This window comes from Ammospiza nelsoni, chromosome 4 (assembly GCF_027579445.1).
Source record: "Ammospiza nelsoni isolate bAmmNel1 chromosome 4, bAmmNel1.pri, whole genome shotgun sequence".
NCBI classification, from domain to species: Eukaryota; Metazoa; Chordata; class Aves; order Passeriformes; family Passerellidae; genus Ammospiza; species Ammospiza nelsoni.
The window spans coordinates 62,835,351-62,852,090 of NC_080636.1; the positions used below are offsets into that span (position 1 = coordinate 62,835,351).

General features: G+C 43.7%; 1 protein-coding gene across 14 annotated transcripts in view; it reads right to left on the minus strand.

Moving 5' to 3' along the window:
- Nucleotides 1–16,740, minus strand: part of EPHA5 (EPH receptor A5) — a 228,349-nt gene that overhangs the window by 44,208 nt on the left and 167,401 nt on the right. For 13 of the 14 annotated variants that reach the window (XM_059471343.1, XM_059471347.1, XM_059471344.1 and 10 more), the window contains 7 exons: nucleotides 16,009–16,134; nucleotides 14,791–14,976; nucleotides 11,190–11,251; nucleotides 10,183–10,392; nucleotides 8,233–8,382; nucleotides 3,603–3,796; nucleotides 502–657 (listed from right to left, as the gene is read on the minus strand). In XM_059471343.1, coding sequence (XP_059327326.1) covers nucleotides 502–657; nucleotides 3,603–3,796; nucleotides 8,233–8,382; nucleotides 10,183–10,392; nucleotides 11,190–11,251; nucleotides 14,791–14,976; nucleotides 16,009–16,134 — 1,084 coding nt within the window. Of the gene's footprint in view, nucleotides 1–497; nucleotides 658–3,602; nucleotides 3,797–8,232; nucleotides 8,383–10,182; nucleotides 10,393–11,189; nucleotides 11,252–14,790; nucleotides 14,977–16,008; nucleotides 16,135–16,740 lie in introns of those variants that run through there. The other variant, XM_059471346.1, reaches the window with a different exon arrangement.

The following is a 16,740-nucleotide window of genomic DNA, read 5'->3' on the forward strand; positions in this document are numbered from 1 at the left end:
GATGCTTTTGCACTGGCATCAGCTCTTACCTATTTCTGTTTATGCTGAGTACCATTTCCACACCTTACTGGGCTTCACTGTTCACTTGCTTATATCCAGATCAGCCGTGAATCCAGCTCATCTGCTGTGAAGCCAGGCTGTGTCAGCAGGGACCTATGCATTTACTGGTAGGGTAGAGGGTTTATTTTGTTGGTAATCCCAAATAATCAACTGCTAGTGTGTCAAGAGGATGGCCTGGCAATTACAGAAACTCATGCATTAATTTCTGTGAGTAAAGGAGACAAAATACTGGCTGCCAGTGTAGTAATTGCAAATTTTAGTCTTGCCTGCACTTGTTATCAATAGAGATGCTGTAAAGGAAACTGCTGACTGCAAACACAGGATAATGCTTTCCCTTTCTGCAGCCTCATCCTTACATATTCTTGGATGATTTGTCTTTCTCCTCCCTCCTCCCGTTGCAATTCCAAGAAATGAGGTGAAAATGATCTGGACACTACTCACTCTAGGGTCACCTGAGCCACTGCATCCATTGAGCTGTATCCATTCTCCATGAAGATCTCTGTGTACCGGCCCATTTTGATGGCCTCCAGCCACTCACCCACCGACCTGTAGGCACCACTCCCGACTGGACTGTGCTCCACCAAGAGGTTTGACACTCTAAAGGTAAGCAAAAACAAAGAAGCAAACAAAATCAGTATTGAGAGATACACGACTTGACTCAAGTTGCTTGCATTTTTTATGGTGAAGATGATTCTCTTTCTCCATTTTCAGTGATTGCTGCATCCTAAATCCTCCTAGCAGGCTTGATATGCAATGTATCAAACACAGCACTTCACCTGCAACCTCACCCATTCTTGAGTTAGCTCCTGCCATTTCCAGTCCTCACCACAAGCAGAAAGAGGAGGAGAGGAGTGGCATCCACCCCAGTTACCTCCTGGCCACAAGTAGGCTCCCCCAGTCACTCCTGATTCAAAGTCTTCGCTTTGATGACTCCTGCTTTGCTCTCTTCCTCCACCTTTAAAGCTCATAATTAACTTAAGGCAGCGCAGAGCCTGGAAGCTGAAACCCAAATTACATTTCCCAGCAGCAGCATCGATGGCAGGCAGCTGTTCCCAGTCCAGGGAGCATTACACAGTCCAGGGGCTGCTCCTGCAGAGTCCCTGGGAGGGGGTTTGGATGGAGACAGCATCCAAGGAGCCTGCAGAGAGCAGCAATGCTCCAGCCACGCTCCAGCCTGCAAACAAGGCACACTCCTGCTCCCACACCCTCCCTCAGAGCCTGCCAGGCAACGGCTCCCTGCTCAGCTATGCCACGCACGGAAGAAGCAATTCAGGCAAATAATAACCCTTCACCACAGCTGGAGCACTGACACAGTACCTGGCACAAGCAGGGTCCACCACCCCACTAATGATGTGCAGAGAGCAGAGAGGCCTTGTCCAAGGTCAGCCAGGAAAGAAACCAGATCTGTTCCCTGCTTTGTAAAAGGGGACACACAGCTAACACAAGCCCTGAGCAGAGATTTTTACCCACAGGTAAAAAAACCATTTTCCAGGTCAGCCACTGATGGTGGCTATTACACTTAAAAGATTTTCAACTGGAAGGAGAGCTGGGATATTATATTATTATAGCACTTCAGGAATCTTCATGTATTTTATGAGCACATTAGTATTATTTGTTTATTTAATAGCAATGCTGAAGGGTCTAATAAAATGTGAATACTTGCAGTACCAAGAACGTAATGGCTTCCCATAACATTTTATACACATGAGAAATTCAAAACTCCTAAGTAATCATAATGAGAAGTGGATTTTCATCACTAATGTCAGGAGGCACCTAGTGATATCATAGCACACGCTGTAATGTAGAGAGTGACTTCCTCCCTTATTTGCATTAATGAGAATTTCCATAAAGAACACATTACATATATAAAAAAATCCTTTACAGCTGCTCTATATTGAAATTATGATTCATTTGGAATTACTATGGTCTGGGCACAGCAATCTATGAGAATAGAAGCACAGCCCCAAAGCCTGACTGTTCAGGTGCTTCATCCATATCAAAAATATCCACAGCAGCTCTGAAAAGAAGGGGTTTGGAATTGCATGGACCCATTCATGGAATAAAACTAAGCAAAGCGCTTAGCAGCTCAAGGAAATGGTTTCCTGCCTATTTTCCTCATCTGGCATAACAGTTTGGTATAAAAGAGTGCAGGAAACACCATGTAACAGGCCTGGAAAATAACTGTTCTGAGTTGAAAAAGGAGAAACCTCACATATTTTATGCTGTCATAAACCTTTTCCTGCAGGTTTGCTGGCACTGACATTACATCTAATTGCTAATAAGAATAATTTCTTCTTCAGATGGCAAATGGCACATGTAAAATAGCCTGAGGAACCAGATGTAGCTTGTATTTAAAAATTAACAGAAATTTCAGGTTCTTCTCTTTCAGTGCATGAAATGCCATGCACAGGGCCATGCCACCAGAGGGATGCCCAGCTGCAGCAGGGGAGATGTGCCACATGCAGCTGTGCAAGGCTCACTTGGAAGGGGTGGGGACAAACGACTACAAGCTCACAGCAGTACATCTCTTTTGGCCCACCCCACCAGTCTAACCTAATCTTATCCCCCTCATTCCTGTTTAAAGAAAACACATCTTTTTTTATCCCTCCTCTGAGGAGAAACTTTCCCGAAGGGCCTTTTCCATGGTTAATCTGGGGAACTCCACTGCCATCAGTGAAACAGCAATAATATACATATATATATATATATATATATTTATATTTATATATATTTATATATATATATTTATATATAACTTCTTTATGACCTTGAAAGGGACTGTGTGATTAGCAACACTGATGGCTCAGAAGTAAATGTGTGCTCACAGTGAAAATAGAAAAAGCCTCTCCAAGACTACTTAGCTCTTTCTTCCCAAGTGCAGCTTTATTTCTTGATTGTGTTTATCTTACTTGTAGCTGTGTAGCTATTCAGATTCATGTTTAAATACAAACTGTCTGTTCTATTCACTTCATGTCGCTTTAGCAAAGGGTTTGTGTACAGTACTTTGGTAACCAGAGACCTGCTCTTCCAATTACCACAACTCTCACGACTTGTACTGGTGGCTAGCATGCCTGGGAATAGTTGTGGAAGGATGTACCTGGACATCCATAAGCTTTGCACATCCTAAGAGTTTCCCCAAGAGGCGCTTTTCATTTGTATTACCAAGATAAAGTCAACAGGCAGATAATTGGAGCAGTATTTACTATCTAGCTCGTGCACTCGAGCCTTGCCTTCTCTAACCTTGCAGTAGAGCACAGATAGTTTTGTCACAGACAAAGTACTGCTGAAACTCCTGTTTCTGAAAGACAGACCACTGTAATTTTCTTTGTGGTAGCAGCACTGCATTTGGAGTGAGTGAATTGCTCATTTGGCTGCAATAGAAAAAGTTGATATGAGTCAACTCCCCTGGACATAACAAAGCAGCAGGAACATTCCCCCAAGAGCACGCACTCAGGCTAAATAATCAGAGGGAATCCAGCCCTAGGGGTGGGTGTGCAGACAAGGAGCTTGCTCTGAGAAATGGTTCTGGGCTGAGTCTGTACCTGCTTGATGCATTAACCAAGGTCTTGAGGCTGCTGGGGTTCCGGATGAGCTTGTCCAACATGCTGACAATTTCGTCAAACTTGGGCCGGCTGTTGCGGTCCTTCTGCCAGCAGTCGAGCATCAGCTGGTAGAGAGCAGCGGGGCAGTCCATGGGACTTGGCAGGCGATAGCCTTCCTCCACGGCCTTAATCACCTGCAGGACACAAAACACAGGGCTTTTCTTCCCCTCATCTTTTGCCCAAATGCAAGCTGACTTTAACATAGAACTTTGGGATCAGCAATACGCTCACAAAAATATCCAGCCACCCCCCAGCTCTGTACACTCAGTAAGCAAACTCAGTGAGCCCCTCTGTCTTTCGTATTTCCCATGGGATGTGTTGAATAACTTAATTTTTAGTCATTGCAAAATGAATCTAGATAGCCAAGGCACTGCTGCAACTGGGGGTCAGATTGCCTGGTTGCACTTGTTCAAAGCTCAGTTGTGGTCTCTATGTTATATACCAGGAAACTCCTGGAGCCTATGCTAAATCCATGAAAAAGAGCCTACAGGGCTTTCTGGCATCTTCTTGATGTGCAGTGATTTTGTTTATTCAGATGTTGGCTTCTTTTTAAATGAAAAGGCATGTGCTAGACCACAAATTTGTATTACAGTAATAAAAGTCTGACTGTATTTCAAAAGAGACTTTGAATGCTAATTGATGGATGGATTCAGGCAGAGGCAGAACAACCATCTCATATATCATTCAATACTGTCTGGGTCTAGTAGTTTCTTAGTGTGGCCACATTTCTGCCAGGAATTTAAAATGTCAGCCCAAGAGTATGTAAATTAAAACCAGGGGAGTTGTTGCACTGATTTCAAATATAAACCATCTATGGTTTTATATCTAAAACAAGTGATATGCATGTGTGTTGCCTGCCCTCTTGAAAGGCAGAAATGAATAAATGAGGGCAGAATTGAGGAAGGCAACTTGTTTTCCCCAGTTTGGGGCAGATCTGTGGCAGGGTTTTAAGCCCACAGCTCCCATTTTGAACCATTACAATTTTCAGGAGAATGCAGCTCGTGTTTCAAGCCACAAGGTTTTGTGTCTGTGCCAAGGGAGTCGTGGCAGACCATCTTCACACCCTCCACTCCCAAGATTCCTTGATGAAAAGGAGCTGGAAGCAGGTATTTGCTATGACCACATGAAAACCACATGTGCTTCACTGTTCACTCCAAAGACTACCTTAAATGCCATTCACTCATTTCACAATTTGAAAATATCCTGTGTTGAAAAAGAAGGCTCTGAGATTAGCATGAGTTGTTGTCTTAGTCTTTAGTGGCTAGATGAGTAGTACAGGATGAGCTATGTCAGGCTCAAAATTCAAAATGGTTTTAAATTGTCCTCCATACAGAGCTTTTTTCTAAGTGTAAGAGTCGCAGGAATGATCCAGGCTGCCTGAGCAGCAGTAGTGGGAACCTCAGCCTCTCTGAGGATGTATATAGCAGAGAAGCAGTTAGGTGAGGCTTCAGCATCTCCTCCAAGGGTAAAAAGCACAGCAGAAGATCTGGGCCTAAACATGTGCAGTCTTTTTGTGCCCATCTGAGATTTCTTCTTTCGGTGGAGCACTCTCCACCCAACCTACACTTGCAAGGAGATCTCTTCTATGGCCTGGCTGCTGCTCCCAGCTCCACCACATTGCGCTATTTATACTCTCTGTTCTTCACACCACGCTTTTCAGCTGGTCCCTGGTTCCAAATTTGCAGCTGCCCTATAAAGAAAAAGCTTCAGTGTGGCACAGCCATGAGAATGCTATTTGCTGTGTCCACGTCTGTATTTATAACAATAATGGGTCATCCTCCAACTGTAGCAGAAAGAAAATAGTAGCAAGACAGGGAACAGACCATCTGGCACCAGATCAGAATATCTGAACTATATCTGCAGTGGGGTTATGCGTGCTGGATATTCCTGGCAGTAACATCACAATCAATAGCGTTAACTCAATTTACAGGATGTCATCCGTGCTGGTGATACAATGTAAATGGTATAAAAATGCTGCAAGAAGCTAGGATGCTGAAATAGACTCTTGCATCTGAAGGTGCCTTCAGGCCTCTAGCAGTAAGGGTAGCAAAAAAACCGAAACAAGAAAGACTGAGTCACTTGCAGCCACCACAGTGATTAGAAAATAAGAAAACTAGACATTTGCTGCTCCATTCATTGCTGTGCTTATGGATTTGTAAGACTTGAGGGTTTAGAATTTGCACCTAAGGAGGCACTTTTGTCTCTCTTCCTCTTCTGGACGAGCACTATTCAGACTGGGGTGACTGAACTGGATGTTTAGGAGAGGATAATTTGGGATAGTCTATTCCAGTAAAGCAAAGCAACACTCAGTGGCGTTTTCATAGATTCTCCAGTCTGAACACTAAAAATCAACCACTGTGATTATTTAGCTTATCAACCTGTGCAACACAGGCCACAATATTCCTCTGCCTAATTTCTGCATCAAAGCCTTATCTTGTGGTCAAACCAAAGCATATTTTTAGAGGGCCATCCAGAAACTAGAATGACTTTAAAATGTGATTTGTATCCTTAAAACATTTTCTGCCCTTTTGCACTTCACCTCCTTTAAAGCAAGCCATCTGTAACAGGGTGAGAATAATTTTGCTCATCATCAGTTGTGCTTGAAAATGATGTGCTTTAATTACAAGCCATACAACAAGAAACTCTTGTGCAACAGAGTCCAGAATTTATGTGATCCCTTTTTTCTCTGCACAAAAGCCAGTGCTGTATCTAACACCACTGACTCTTCTGTCAACACAAGCAGAGGAGGAAAGAAGAGGAGGCCTTCAGGAGCTGAAGGAGGAAGAATTGCATGAGAAATATGTCACAGCACTGAATTAAGTTCCTATGCCACTACCATCCAGGCACTTACCATCTGCACAAAGGGCAGAGGCAAATAACAGAGAGGTTACACAAGCAAAGCCTAAGCAGGAACTGATGTTCATGAACCTCTCAGTAGTCCTTTGTTTTCTGCTTTCACTCCAGGCAAGTCTGTGCCCCACAGAACATGGAGGCATTTGGGCTTTCTGGAACAGTTCTGTAAAGTGTGGATGCTCACAGTGCTGTGATTCAGACAAGGGACTCCCCTGGCCACAGACCATTACCTCCCTGGCACCAGCCTCAATCTTAGCCTGGCATTTACGGAACAACATCTGTGCTGTGCCAGTACATCAGCATTAAAGATAGTTACAGCGCTCAGTGTGAACGCAAAAGCTTGGCTCTCAACTCCTGCATTCTCTGCACAGACTATGGAAGCAAGTCCCTGTATTTGATTAAGATAAATCCCTGTGTAGGTACATGCTGCTTTACTGAACTTCTTGCAAATGTGACAGGCTCAGCAATGCGGGAGCAGTGGGGCATTCATGCCAAACAGTGTGTTCAGGCCCTTGGCAAGGAGCAAGGCATGACCATCTCAAAGGTACCACTCGTTTCCATGCCTGGACTCAAAGTGAGATGAGACAGCAGCTCAGTGTGACAGGTAGTAACATCCACTGATGGCAAAGGCTTGCTAACAAAACTCAGGGAGAGCAGAATGCTCAGCCAGAGCTCTTGCTGCCAGTGAAACAGAAGAAAATTGCTGGAATAGGAACACTGCTCAAAAAAGCAGAAAGGATGAAACACCAAGTGTTGTGACCAGAGGAAACCCATCCAGCAGCAGGATCTCCACAGGTAGCAGGGCTGCCCCACATGCCCCGTTGGTGAATCTGACCTCACGAGTAGCTGGCATTCTCAGAGACCTTTGCAACTCATAGTTCTCAGAGATGTGAAGAGGAAGGAGGGATCTAGAAAATCTGGCTACCCCAGGCTTAATTTTTTTTAGCCTTAGAGCTCAGAGTAAAATGCAGCCCTGCAGTAGGCTCAAAAGATCCTTACCCAGGCTGGGACTGGAGCTTCAGTCAGGTGGGAGAGAGTATTCCCAGGTATCTCACTGTTTGGAGGTGCTTCAGAGGGTGGCCTCGAGGTCAGAGGCTCAAGAGAGCACTGGAACCCAGGAGCAAGGGGACACAACTTGAAGGGGACTGTACAAATGAATGAGAGCTGCAAGCACAGACTTACAAGATGTTCACAACTGGAGCAAAACTATTCTCTTGAGATCAGCAATGCAAGAATGACCAAGACTCCTGGAACTCTGTGGACTGCTGTCACTAGATCACATCACCCAGCTTTTCTGCCGGGAAACAAAGCCCTCACCACGACTCTCTTGGGTTTCTGCTTTACGTGGCTGCAGGGGTTTGAACACACAACTGAAATGCTGCCAGTTTATCAGCATTTATCCCCTGGCAGGCCTTTGTCATTAAGCAGAGGAGGGACAGGCTCCAGCTCTAACAGCATTAGTGAAGCTCCAGCGGGCTGCTGGGGGAAGCAGGCTTGCCTCCGTGCAGACACATTTCCCTCTGCGCACAGCCTGTTCTGGGCTGCTGCAAAAAAACCAGCATCAAAGGGGAGGGAGGATCATTTCTGTCTGGCATGGGGCAGCAAAGCCATTCTTACAGCAGCTCTCCTCCTCCAGTCCCCATTCTGCCTCTCTGACAGCAGAATGAGTGCTGAGCCCCCAAAGTCCCGTCACACAGCAGCTCTGGCACGTGCTTACATCTTGGTTTGTCATCTCCCAGTAAGGCCTCTCGCCGTAGGACATCACCTCCCACATCACGATGCCGTAGCTCCAGACGTCGCTGGCAGATGTGAATTTGCGGAAGGCGATCGCTTCAGGCGCTGTCCATCGAATGGGGATCTTCCCTCCCTAAGTGGAAAAGAAATGGAGAAAAATCCCCAAAAAATAGATTGCAGAGGAGGGCAGAGAACATGCGAAAAAAGTCGAAACAGCTCTTCTCAGAGCACCAAGGGACGTTATTTTCTCTCTGGAAAGAGACATCGAATTTTAAAGTAAATCTGTTTGACAGCATGGGGCCCCTTTCCACATTATCTCAGCCCATAAGCATTTGTAGGCTGCCTACTAATTGGCTGTCCTGAAGGTTTGTTGTTTGAATGTTGTTTGAATGCTGGGACATGTATAGGATCAACATCTCAATTATGTTGCACGGGTTGGTAAGGGAATACAGTTCCTCCATTTCTGAGAGCGAGCGGGGGAGGAACAGACAGTTCTGAGGCTGAGGAAGACTTTGATCTAACGAGGGCTTCATGCAAATTGCTGCGGAAGTAATTCCCTTTTTTTCTTTTTTCTTTTTTTTAATGCAGTCCTGGTCCTGCAGAGAGATCTGTGTAGCAGGCACAGAAATCTGTGTGCGCAAAGACCAGCCGGCTTAGCCTCTGCTGTGGGACTCAAAATGATGCCACAGCTGTCAAATGTGCTTTGCTGTTTCCTTTTCTCCTCTCTATCATTTTAGAAATCAAACTTCAGATCAGCTCCGAGAAGGGAAAGGGGAGGGAAAGGAGAGTCTGGATTAAGGAATACTTTTCTCATTGGGTTTAAAGAGCTGTCTCTCTTGATTTATATTAAAAAATATTTTGCTGTGAAGTCCCTTCCTCTACGCGTTGAGCTAAATATTGGAAGGTCTCCCTGAATGCCCCCTAACAGTGTTTGTTATTGGAAAAAGATAGGATTTGGAACACATTTTCAAAGCAACTTTTTAAAAGTCTCTTCTTCCCATAATTACTTATTCACAAGCTCAGAAGTGCATGCCTTAAGTGAAGGGCCAGATTCTCAGCAGTGCCAATTAGCACATGGCAGCACATGGGAGCCACAGCAGGGCTGGCCAAGAGCCCTTCAGCCTGCAGGGAAGTGCCAGTCCAGCTGTGCACTGGCTCCCATCACGGGGCCATGACTGACAAAAGCTGGAGGGCCTTTCCAAGATGTCCACAGGAACAGGGAACATGGCTCAAGACAGTTCCCAGCACCCTCAAAACAATACCCTTGGAAAAACACAGTAATAAGACATGCCCAAGGAGTGCCAATCACTGCCATTAATATTGGAGGCTCTCTCCAAGTCTGTGCTGTTGAAGGTGGGTCCTGCCCACCCTCTCTCTCCAGTGCCAGTGCCCTGTGGGCAGAGCAGGGGCAGACCACTGAGGCTGGATTCTTGGGTTGGGAGAAATTACTCTCAAGCAGGTAATGCTGAGGGCAGTGTGCATTATTTACAGTGGTCACTCATTACACACTTAACAATGTTTTAAAGGGTGAAATGGTTCAGAAGACCATGGCTTACATCAGAGGATGGGTGCCTGAGCAAAGCAATTGCTCTTTCTTCCCTTTGGTATTCACCAAAGAGGACAGAATAGAGCTTGGAAGCATGGCAACTTTGCAAAGTTTGCTACTTGACTCGTGTACCCTACTTAAACTTCGGAGTTATTAGTTAAACTCTGTGTTATTTAAACTCTGTGTTATATAACCCCCCACTATAAATTAAAGGCATTTGCAAAATTAATCTGGTGACAATTAACTGTTATCACCTGGTCTAACCCTGTTGCTCAGTTTAGAGGCTCTGGATTCATAGAAGCTCTTTGCTAGAGAGCCTGAACAGCAAAATGTGGCAAGAAATACGTTCCTCTTGAGCTCAATCAGTTTGGCATCCCCATAACTGACCCTGGTTGTGTATGCTGCTTCAGGGTCATCCTCCAGGACTCTGGAGAGGCCGAAGTCTGACACCTTGCAGACCAAGTTGCTGTTGATCAGGATGTTCCTGGCAGCCAGATCTCTGTGCACGTAACCCATGTCAGACAGGTACTTCATTCCGGAGGCGATGCCTCGCAGCATCCCGACCAGCTGGATGACGGTGAACTGCCCATCATTCTTCTGCAAAAGGAAGGAGACTTTTGATGAGCTGAGAGCCTCTGCACCCTCAGCATTGTGTGTGCAGGAATAAAAATGCAAAGGCAAGTCTCCAAGGAAGGAAACCAGGAAAATTAATAATTCATTACTCTCATGCTCTGACCATGAAGCTTTTCTAACTTTCACTGTTTAGATTAAGATCTCTAGAGACAAAGCTAAGGAAATGTAGTTCTTTTAACTTGAGAGCAAGGAATGAGCTGCATCTACTGGTGGCTGATAGAGAGACTGTGAGTGGAGCAAACACATGTGTATAAGGTGTATAAGGGCACCAGGCTGGGCTGTTTCTCAGTCAGGCAACTGAACGGCACCAAGTTGCATGGAAGTCCTACCTGCAGAGGTTCATGAACACTTGAGGGGGTAGGAGCTCTTCCCCATGTTGCCACATTGCATTTATAACCACTTCCCTCACTCTCCCTTCTCCAGCTCTTACATTTCATGGAAAAACTCTGACAAGTCTGGGGTTTGCTATGCTGCAGTACGGGTCTGCTCCTGAACCACACCGCATTTTGCAGGCTAAGTTAATACCTTCCACTGCCTTCTAAAATAAATGTAATATCCTCCAATTTATTCTTACCTGTTTCTATAATTGCATGCCCCAGGTCCTTCATGATGCTGTGTAAATGCAGATCAAAGAGACCACTGAGCTACTCCTGCCCCTGGACAGCACCAACACCCAGAAAACATTTTCAATGGTATGAACCATCTACAAAGAACCCAAAACAAGTCCCCAGGTCCCCTTGGAAAAAGGATCTAAGTAATACCTTTAAAAATGTATCCAGAGAGCCATTCTCCATGTATTCAGTCACTATCATTACTGGTTTGCCTAGAATAAAAAAGTGCATAAGTTTGTTAGGAATTTATCTAAAAACCATGAGCAATAAAAAAGTCTTTTAATAGTATCTCTGCATCTGGATATACAGCCACGCAACACTAAATCTACACCAAGACACTGCTGTCCCAGCAGGATGACAGATGTTGTTCCCAGAATAGATAGAGAAGTAGGGAAATTGAGGAGTAGTGGATTAAAAACTAATACCATATTATGGGTGGGGTACCAAGACCTAGACTGTTTAGATGATGATTGAGAAGGATGCTGTAGGCTGAAGCCAGGCAGTTCTTGCCTCCACCAACAAGCTGAAAGCTTGCAGAGGCCAAAATGCACACAGCAAAGTCTTTGGATCCTTCCCTCAAGCTTCAACACCCTGAAGTAACAACAGGAGCCCAAAAAGAGCAACAAGGATGATCTGAAGCTTGGGCTTGGTAACCATCAAAACTGAGACTAGGAAAGGTTGGGATTACATTCCTTGTAATTCAAGTGACTACCCTTGCAAACACACCTGGAAGTAAGAGAAGGAATATTTACACTGCAGAACAAAAACTCATTAAGTGTGGAATGAGTGCAAGTGGAAATCAAAGTAAAAGTTCTTAACAAAAGACCTGGTGTCCTATTGTTGACAGTAATAATAATGTTTTTCCAAATCTGTTTGATTAATTTTCATGCCCGAGTCATTTTAATGGTAATTATATATAGTTTTTGCTCAGTTTTTAAATCTAATTTCTCGCTAGCTTGCCACAATGGCGTAGCAATAATTAATGTGGTGTGCTCCAGCCCTTGTAAATTCAATGAAATCTTATAAGAACATGTAAATTATTTTTTATTTAAATCAATTTCCATTAGCTAGCACAAAGCACAGACAAAAGTGAAGCTGTCAGTTATTTGTAAAGTGCATTATAAATGTCTTTTATAGAAATGATCAACAAGAGCTGCTATGTGTCATAACATGCACATGAAGGTAAATATTAAAAATCAGCACGTCCTACCCTTTAGATAGATCTTAATTTTCCCATTTTTGATTTCCTTAACTATTTTGCCTAATTTACTGCTTAATTATGTACATAACAAAGGTAATTGTGAACTTGTCAATCAAAATACTCATTGCTGTGCAAACATTACCTTTGCAGCAGGAAGGACCTGTGCTGCTTCAATTCTTTTACGTTACTCTCACAACTGCTGCCCAAGCTTGAAACTCACCCAAAATATGACTTTTGATATGAGAAATGCACCTTGGGACCGTGAAAAATATTGCTGAATAATCCCAAATGAAAGATGGGCCCCACCTTTAAGGATGGTGGCCATCTGTCTACACACAGCATGGGCTGAACGTAGGAGGGAGGAGAGATCTCAGGGGCCGCTGCTATTGGATGGCAAACATGTCAGTGGCTTTGCAGGGAAGAAGACTCCAGGGATATCTCAAATGTTAATGTTTTGTTTTGATTTTAAAAGCTAAACACACAACTGTAGCATGAGGTCCCTTATCTCTGACACTTCAAAGCAGTGTTGCAGTGAGAATGGTGTCTTGTTATGCCACCACCCTGGGGGACCTCCTCCCGACTCCTGCCTTTGGATGCCACCAGAGAAAAAAACCAGCAAGATTTCTGGCACTTATGTTTCATTATCTGACTGCTGCAGGTTGGCAGCAATCATGGAATAAATTAACCCCATCTCCAAGAGCATGGAAATAAGGACACAGATAGATAACTTTCAACAAAGTAAATTAAAAGTAAACAGCAGCCCTTCCAAAGTGCTGGGCTGATTCTCTGTGTCACTAGGGCTTCCTCCTGCTGGCATTACATGGTCATAAAATATATGTGGATGGCACTCATGTCAGCAGTGTGCCCAGTGCATCAGTGCAACCAAATGGGATGCAAATGAAAACTGCCACTACCTTTGTAAAGCAGAAATAGCAAAAGGTTTGTCTGCAAGAGGACAATGAGCATGATTAGTCCAAATTACTAAGGTGTGCATTTGAACTATATTAGTTAAATACAATGATATTCTCATTAAGAATTAAAAATGGCATAATTAAATTCAACTTAACCTAATTTACTTCCAAGGTAAATCATGATGCAGCAAAGACCCTAAAGATTTTACCCTAAAGATCTGATTCTACAAAAGGCCAATGACTGAGATACTGAAGGGTAAAAGAAGTTAAATACTTAGAGATTCATAAAAATTGCTTTGGTCCATGTAAAAGAAAAGGGAAAACCTATGAAGATGCTACAGATGTGTGTTGGAAAATAATTTTGAGTGCAGTAAACAAATATTTACCGAGCTAATGAGAAGCTCTGGGTGCATACTGAATCCAGACTCTAGATTCTCCAAGTCCAATTTAGAAGCAGGGCTCCCTGTGTTTCCACAGCTTTTGGAGCAGACAGCCACTTTATATAAAAGGCAGCTTGCTAGGGAGGCACATTCTCACTAAAAGTGGAAATTCCAACCATCCCTTGAGGCCCCAGCAGCCAGAAGGACTCAGGCCAATGCCAGTAGCAGCTTTCGTGGATGTACAATCATCACTTGCTCTTTGCCCAATATTCCACATTCCTGCAGGGCTAGAAATTGGAGCTCTTACACAGGTCGTCCTCAAGAGATTTTGGTATTTATTAAAATTTTGGGAGAAATCCATTTTGGTTATTTTTTTCTTAAAAGTTTCAGGAAATGCAATTTCAAAGAAAAATGCAAGAAAAGGCTGTTGATTACAAAACAGCATTGATTTTGTGGAGATTACAAGGACAAACAGCTGGAGCCTCTGTACCTTCTCTATTGCAGCTCTGGAAAAGAGCTAATGTTGGAGATGCTTCCTCTGAGGAATGACAAATGGTACTGAGAGCAGCACGTGGCCCCAAATGCCACCATCTGAACAGCAGCAGCTCAGCAAGCTCTGACACTGCCAAGCATGAAGGCAAGAGGGGAGACACCCATTCACACCTGTGAGGCTGGTGCTTCTACATTAAAACACAACTTAAAATAAAGAACTAATTATTTATTTTAGAATTTATAATTAGCTAACAAAATAATCCTTGATGCAAATAATGTAGGTCCTCCAAGGCTCTAAAATGGATGAGTAACAACAACTCAACACATTTTCCACAGGCTCAGCACAGCACCAACAGCCGTGTGCTGGGCAATTTGGATGTGCTGTTCCTTTCCCTGCCCTTATCTTTAGTGCATACTGTAATTTGGAGAAGAATTGGGCTGGAAAAGTTACAGAAGGCTGTTTTGCTAACTGAGCAGTCAGACCTCACTAACTCTCAATCCCTCCCATATGCCAGCACCATGGGCAACTACGATCAGGGGCATCTCCAGCAGATCCCAGAGGGAGTTTGTTTTAATTGTGGTTGTATACATTCCTTACATCTTCACCTACAGTCCTGTTCTTCTTCCCTGCTTCTGGAAAGGAACACTTATTTTGGAGAAATGATGAGAAGTGCATTCAGAACAGGCATCACCTAAGGCTCTCTCCCTTAACGAACTCTCCCAAAGCCAGAGCTCACAGTGAGCAGCCCACAGCAAGTTGCACCTACTTTTTGTGACGACACCTTCCAGGTGGATGATGTTGGGGTGGTCAAATTGCCCCATGATGCTTGCTTCTCCCAAGAAATCTCTCCTCTGTTTCTCTGTGTAGCCCACCTTCAGGGTTTTGATAGCCACTGGAAACTCACGCTTTCCCTGCAGCTTCAGCCTCCCACTGCAGACTTCCCCAAATTCACCTGCAGAAGAAAATGAGGACACCAAAGGAACATATGATGTGCCTGTGTCTACAGGATGCAGCACAGCCTTGGCTGATGGAAAGCACAAAGGGCGGCCCTGCATTCATGGATATGGACTGCTGAACATTGCAGTGATGACTATCTCCAGCAGCCACTGCACCACAAGCCAAGTAATTCATAAGCACAAGAAAACTTAGAGTAAAAACGTAATTTTCCTATATTTAAAGAGTTATGCTTTATTTTCCACTGGGCTTTTTTTCTCATTTAATATTCTTGTCTACTATATGAAAGAGTCCTGTCATATCCTATACCACTGTCCTGTGTGGATAGCTGTAAAACTCAAACCACTTGCTTCTTAACCCTCTTTTGGTAAGTTACATGGATCGAAAGCTGTCAGCCTTCCACAGTAACATTTATTTTTATCGAGCTTTAAGAGTTTTATAAACTCTTTACAATTTCATTACTACCTTTTCCAAAAAGTAACCTAAATGGGTTTTTTTTCTGGTGAACATTAAATTACATCCAAACCCACAATTTCAGAAGATAGAAAATACTCCTAAGGTTGGATGCAAGTCCAAACAAACAGCTTCACTGGAAACAAAACGAGAGTTTCTTCTTCTAACCAAGGAAGTTTAAAGCTTTGGACTTTGGCTTGTGGTTTTTTAATGTCACAGATGACCTCTTATTTTTAATTTTTGCTTCAAGAGTGACCTTAATATTGGGGGATAAAAAGGTTCAAATGGTAAAAAGAATGTGAAACTTAAGTGACTCCTTTCCCTCAGCATCCATTGAAATAGCCCAGCTGACCATTTGTGACCATTTTCGGGACCATTTTCTGAATTTTCAATTCAGCCCCTGAATTTCAAAACCGCAGTCAGTGACAGGTCTGTCCCAAACTTCAGCTGCAACACGCTCACCTTCACTTGCAGGGTACCTAACAGCTCAAGTATTTCACAGCCCTTCCCAGATCTCTCATGTTAAGAAAGCCAACCCTTCATGTTGCAAAAGGGTCATGGAAATGCATCTCCATACCAGCTCCGATAACTCTTTCAATGGTAATGCATGAAGCTTCAATTTCCTTAGCAAACTCGTGGACAGCTTGATTAGGGTCCTCGTAGGTGTGGGGGTCCACATAGGTCCTCACTCCAGGCAGCTTAACTGCAAACACAAATTAAGCACATTTAATGGCATACATCGTCACGCAAAATGGGCATTACACACTCCTGTCCCTGGCACTCTGCTCTGCTGGAAATTTATTTCCATGGTGAAAATGAGTATCATTCTTGAAAGTTGATATTTCGTTTATATGTGACATATGTGCAACTTTGGCATATTTAGCAAAGCACAGGAGTGCTCAGCTGGAATGATGTGCAGCTAAAAATCCCTTTTGGTGCTGTGTGATGGGTTTGTCCAGCATCTGGTAGAAAAGGATTCCTTTCTGGAACTAGAGAGGGTACACCAGGAGGAAAAGTACAAATAGCAGAATGCTACAGGAGTAACTTGCAAAGCAAGCTGGATGGATGGGGGTTGATGGAGAGCTGAAATAAATAATGCCCTACCAGTCACACATCAGCTAATCAATTGCCCACATTATTTCAGATGGAGTTACTGAGATTTAAAAGAACTGCATATTTGCAGTACAAGGCCTGTGGGTTGTATCAGTATGAATATAATCAATAGCGGGCTTTTTCTCCAGGACTTGAGAGCAGAAAAAGTATTTTCATTATCCATATTATAAGTTTGTTTTGACAATCATTAAGGCTA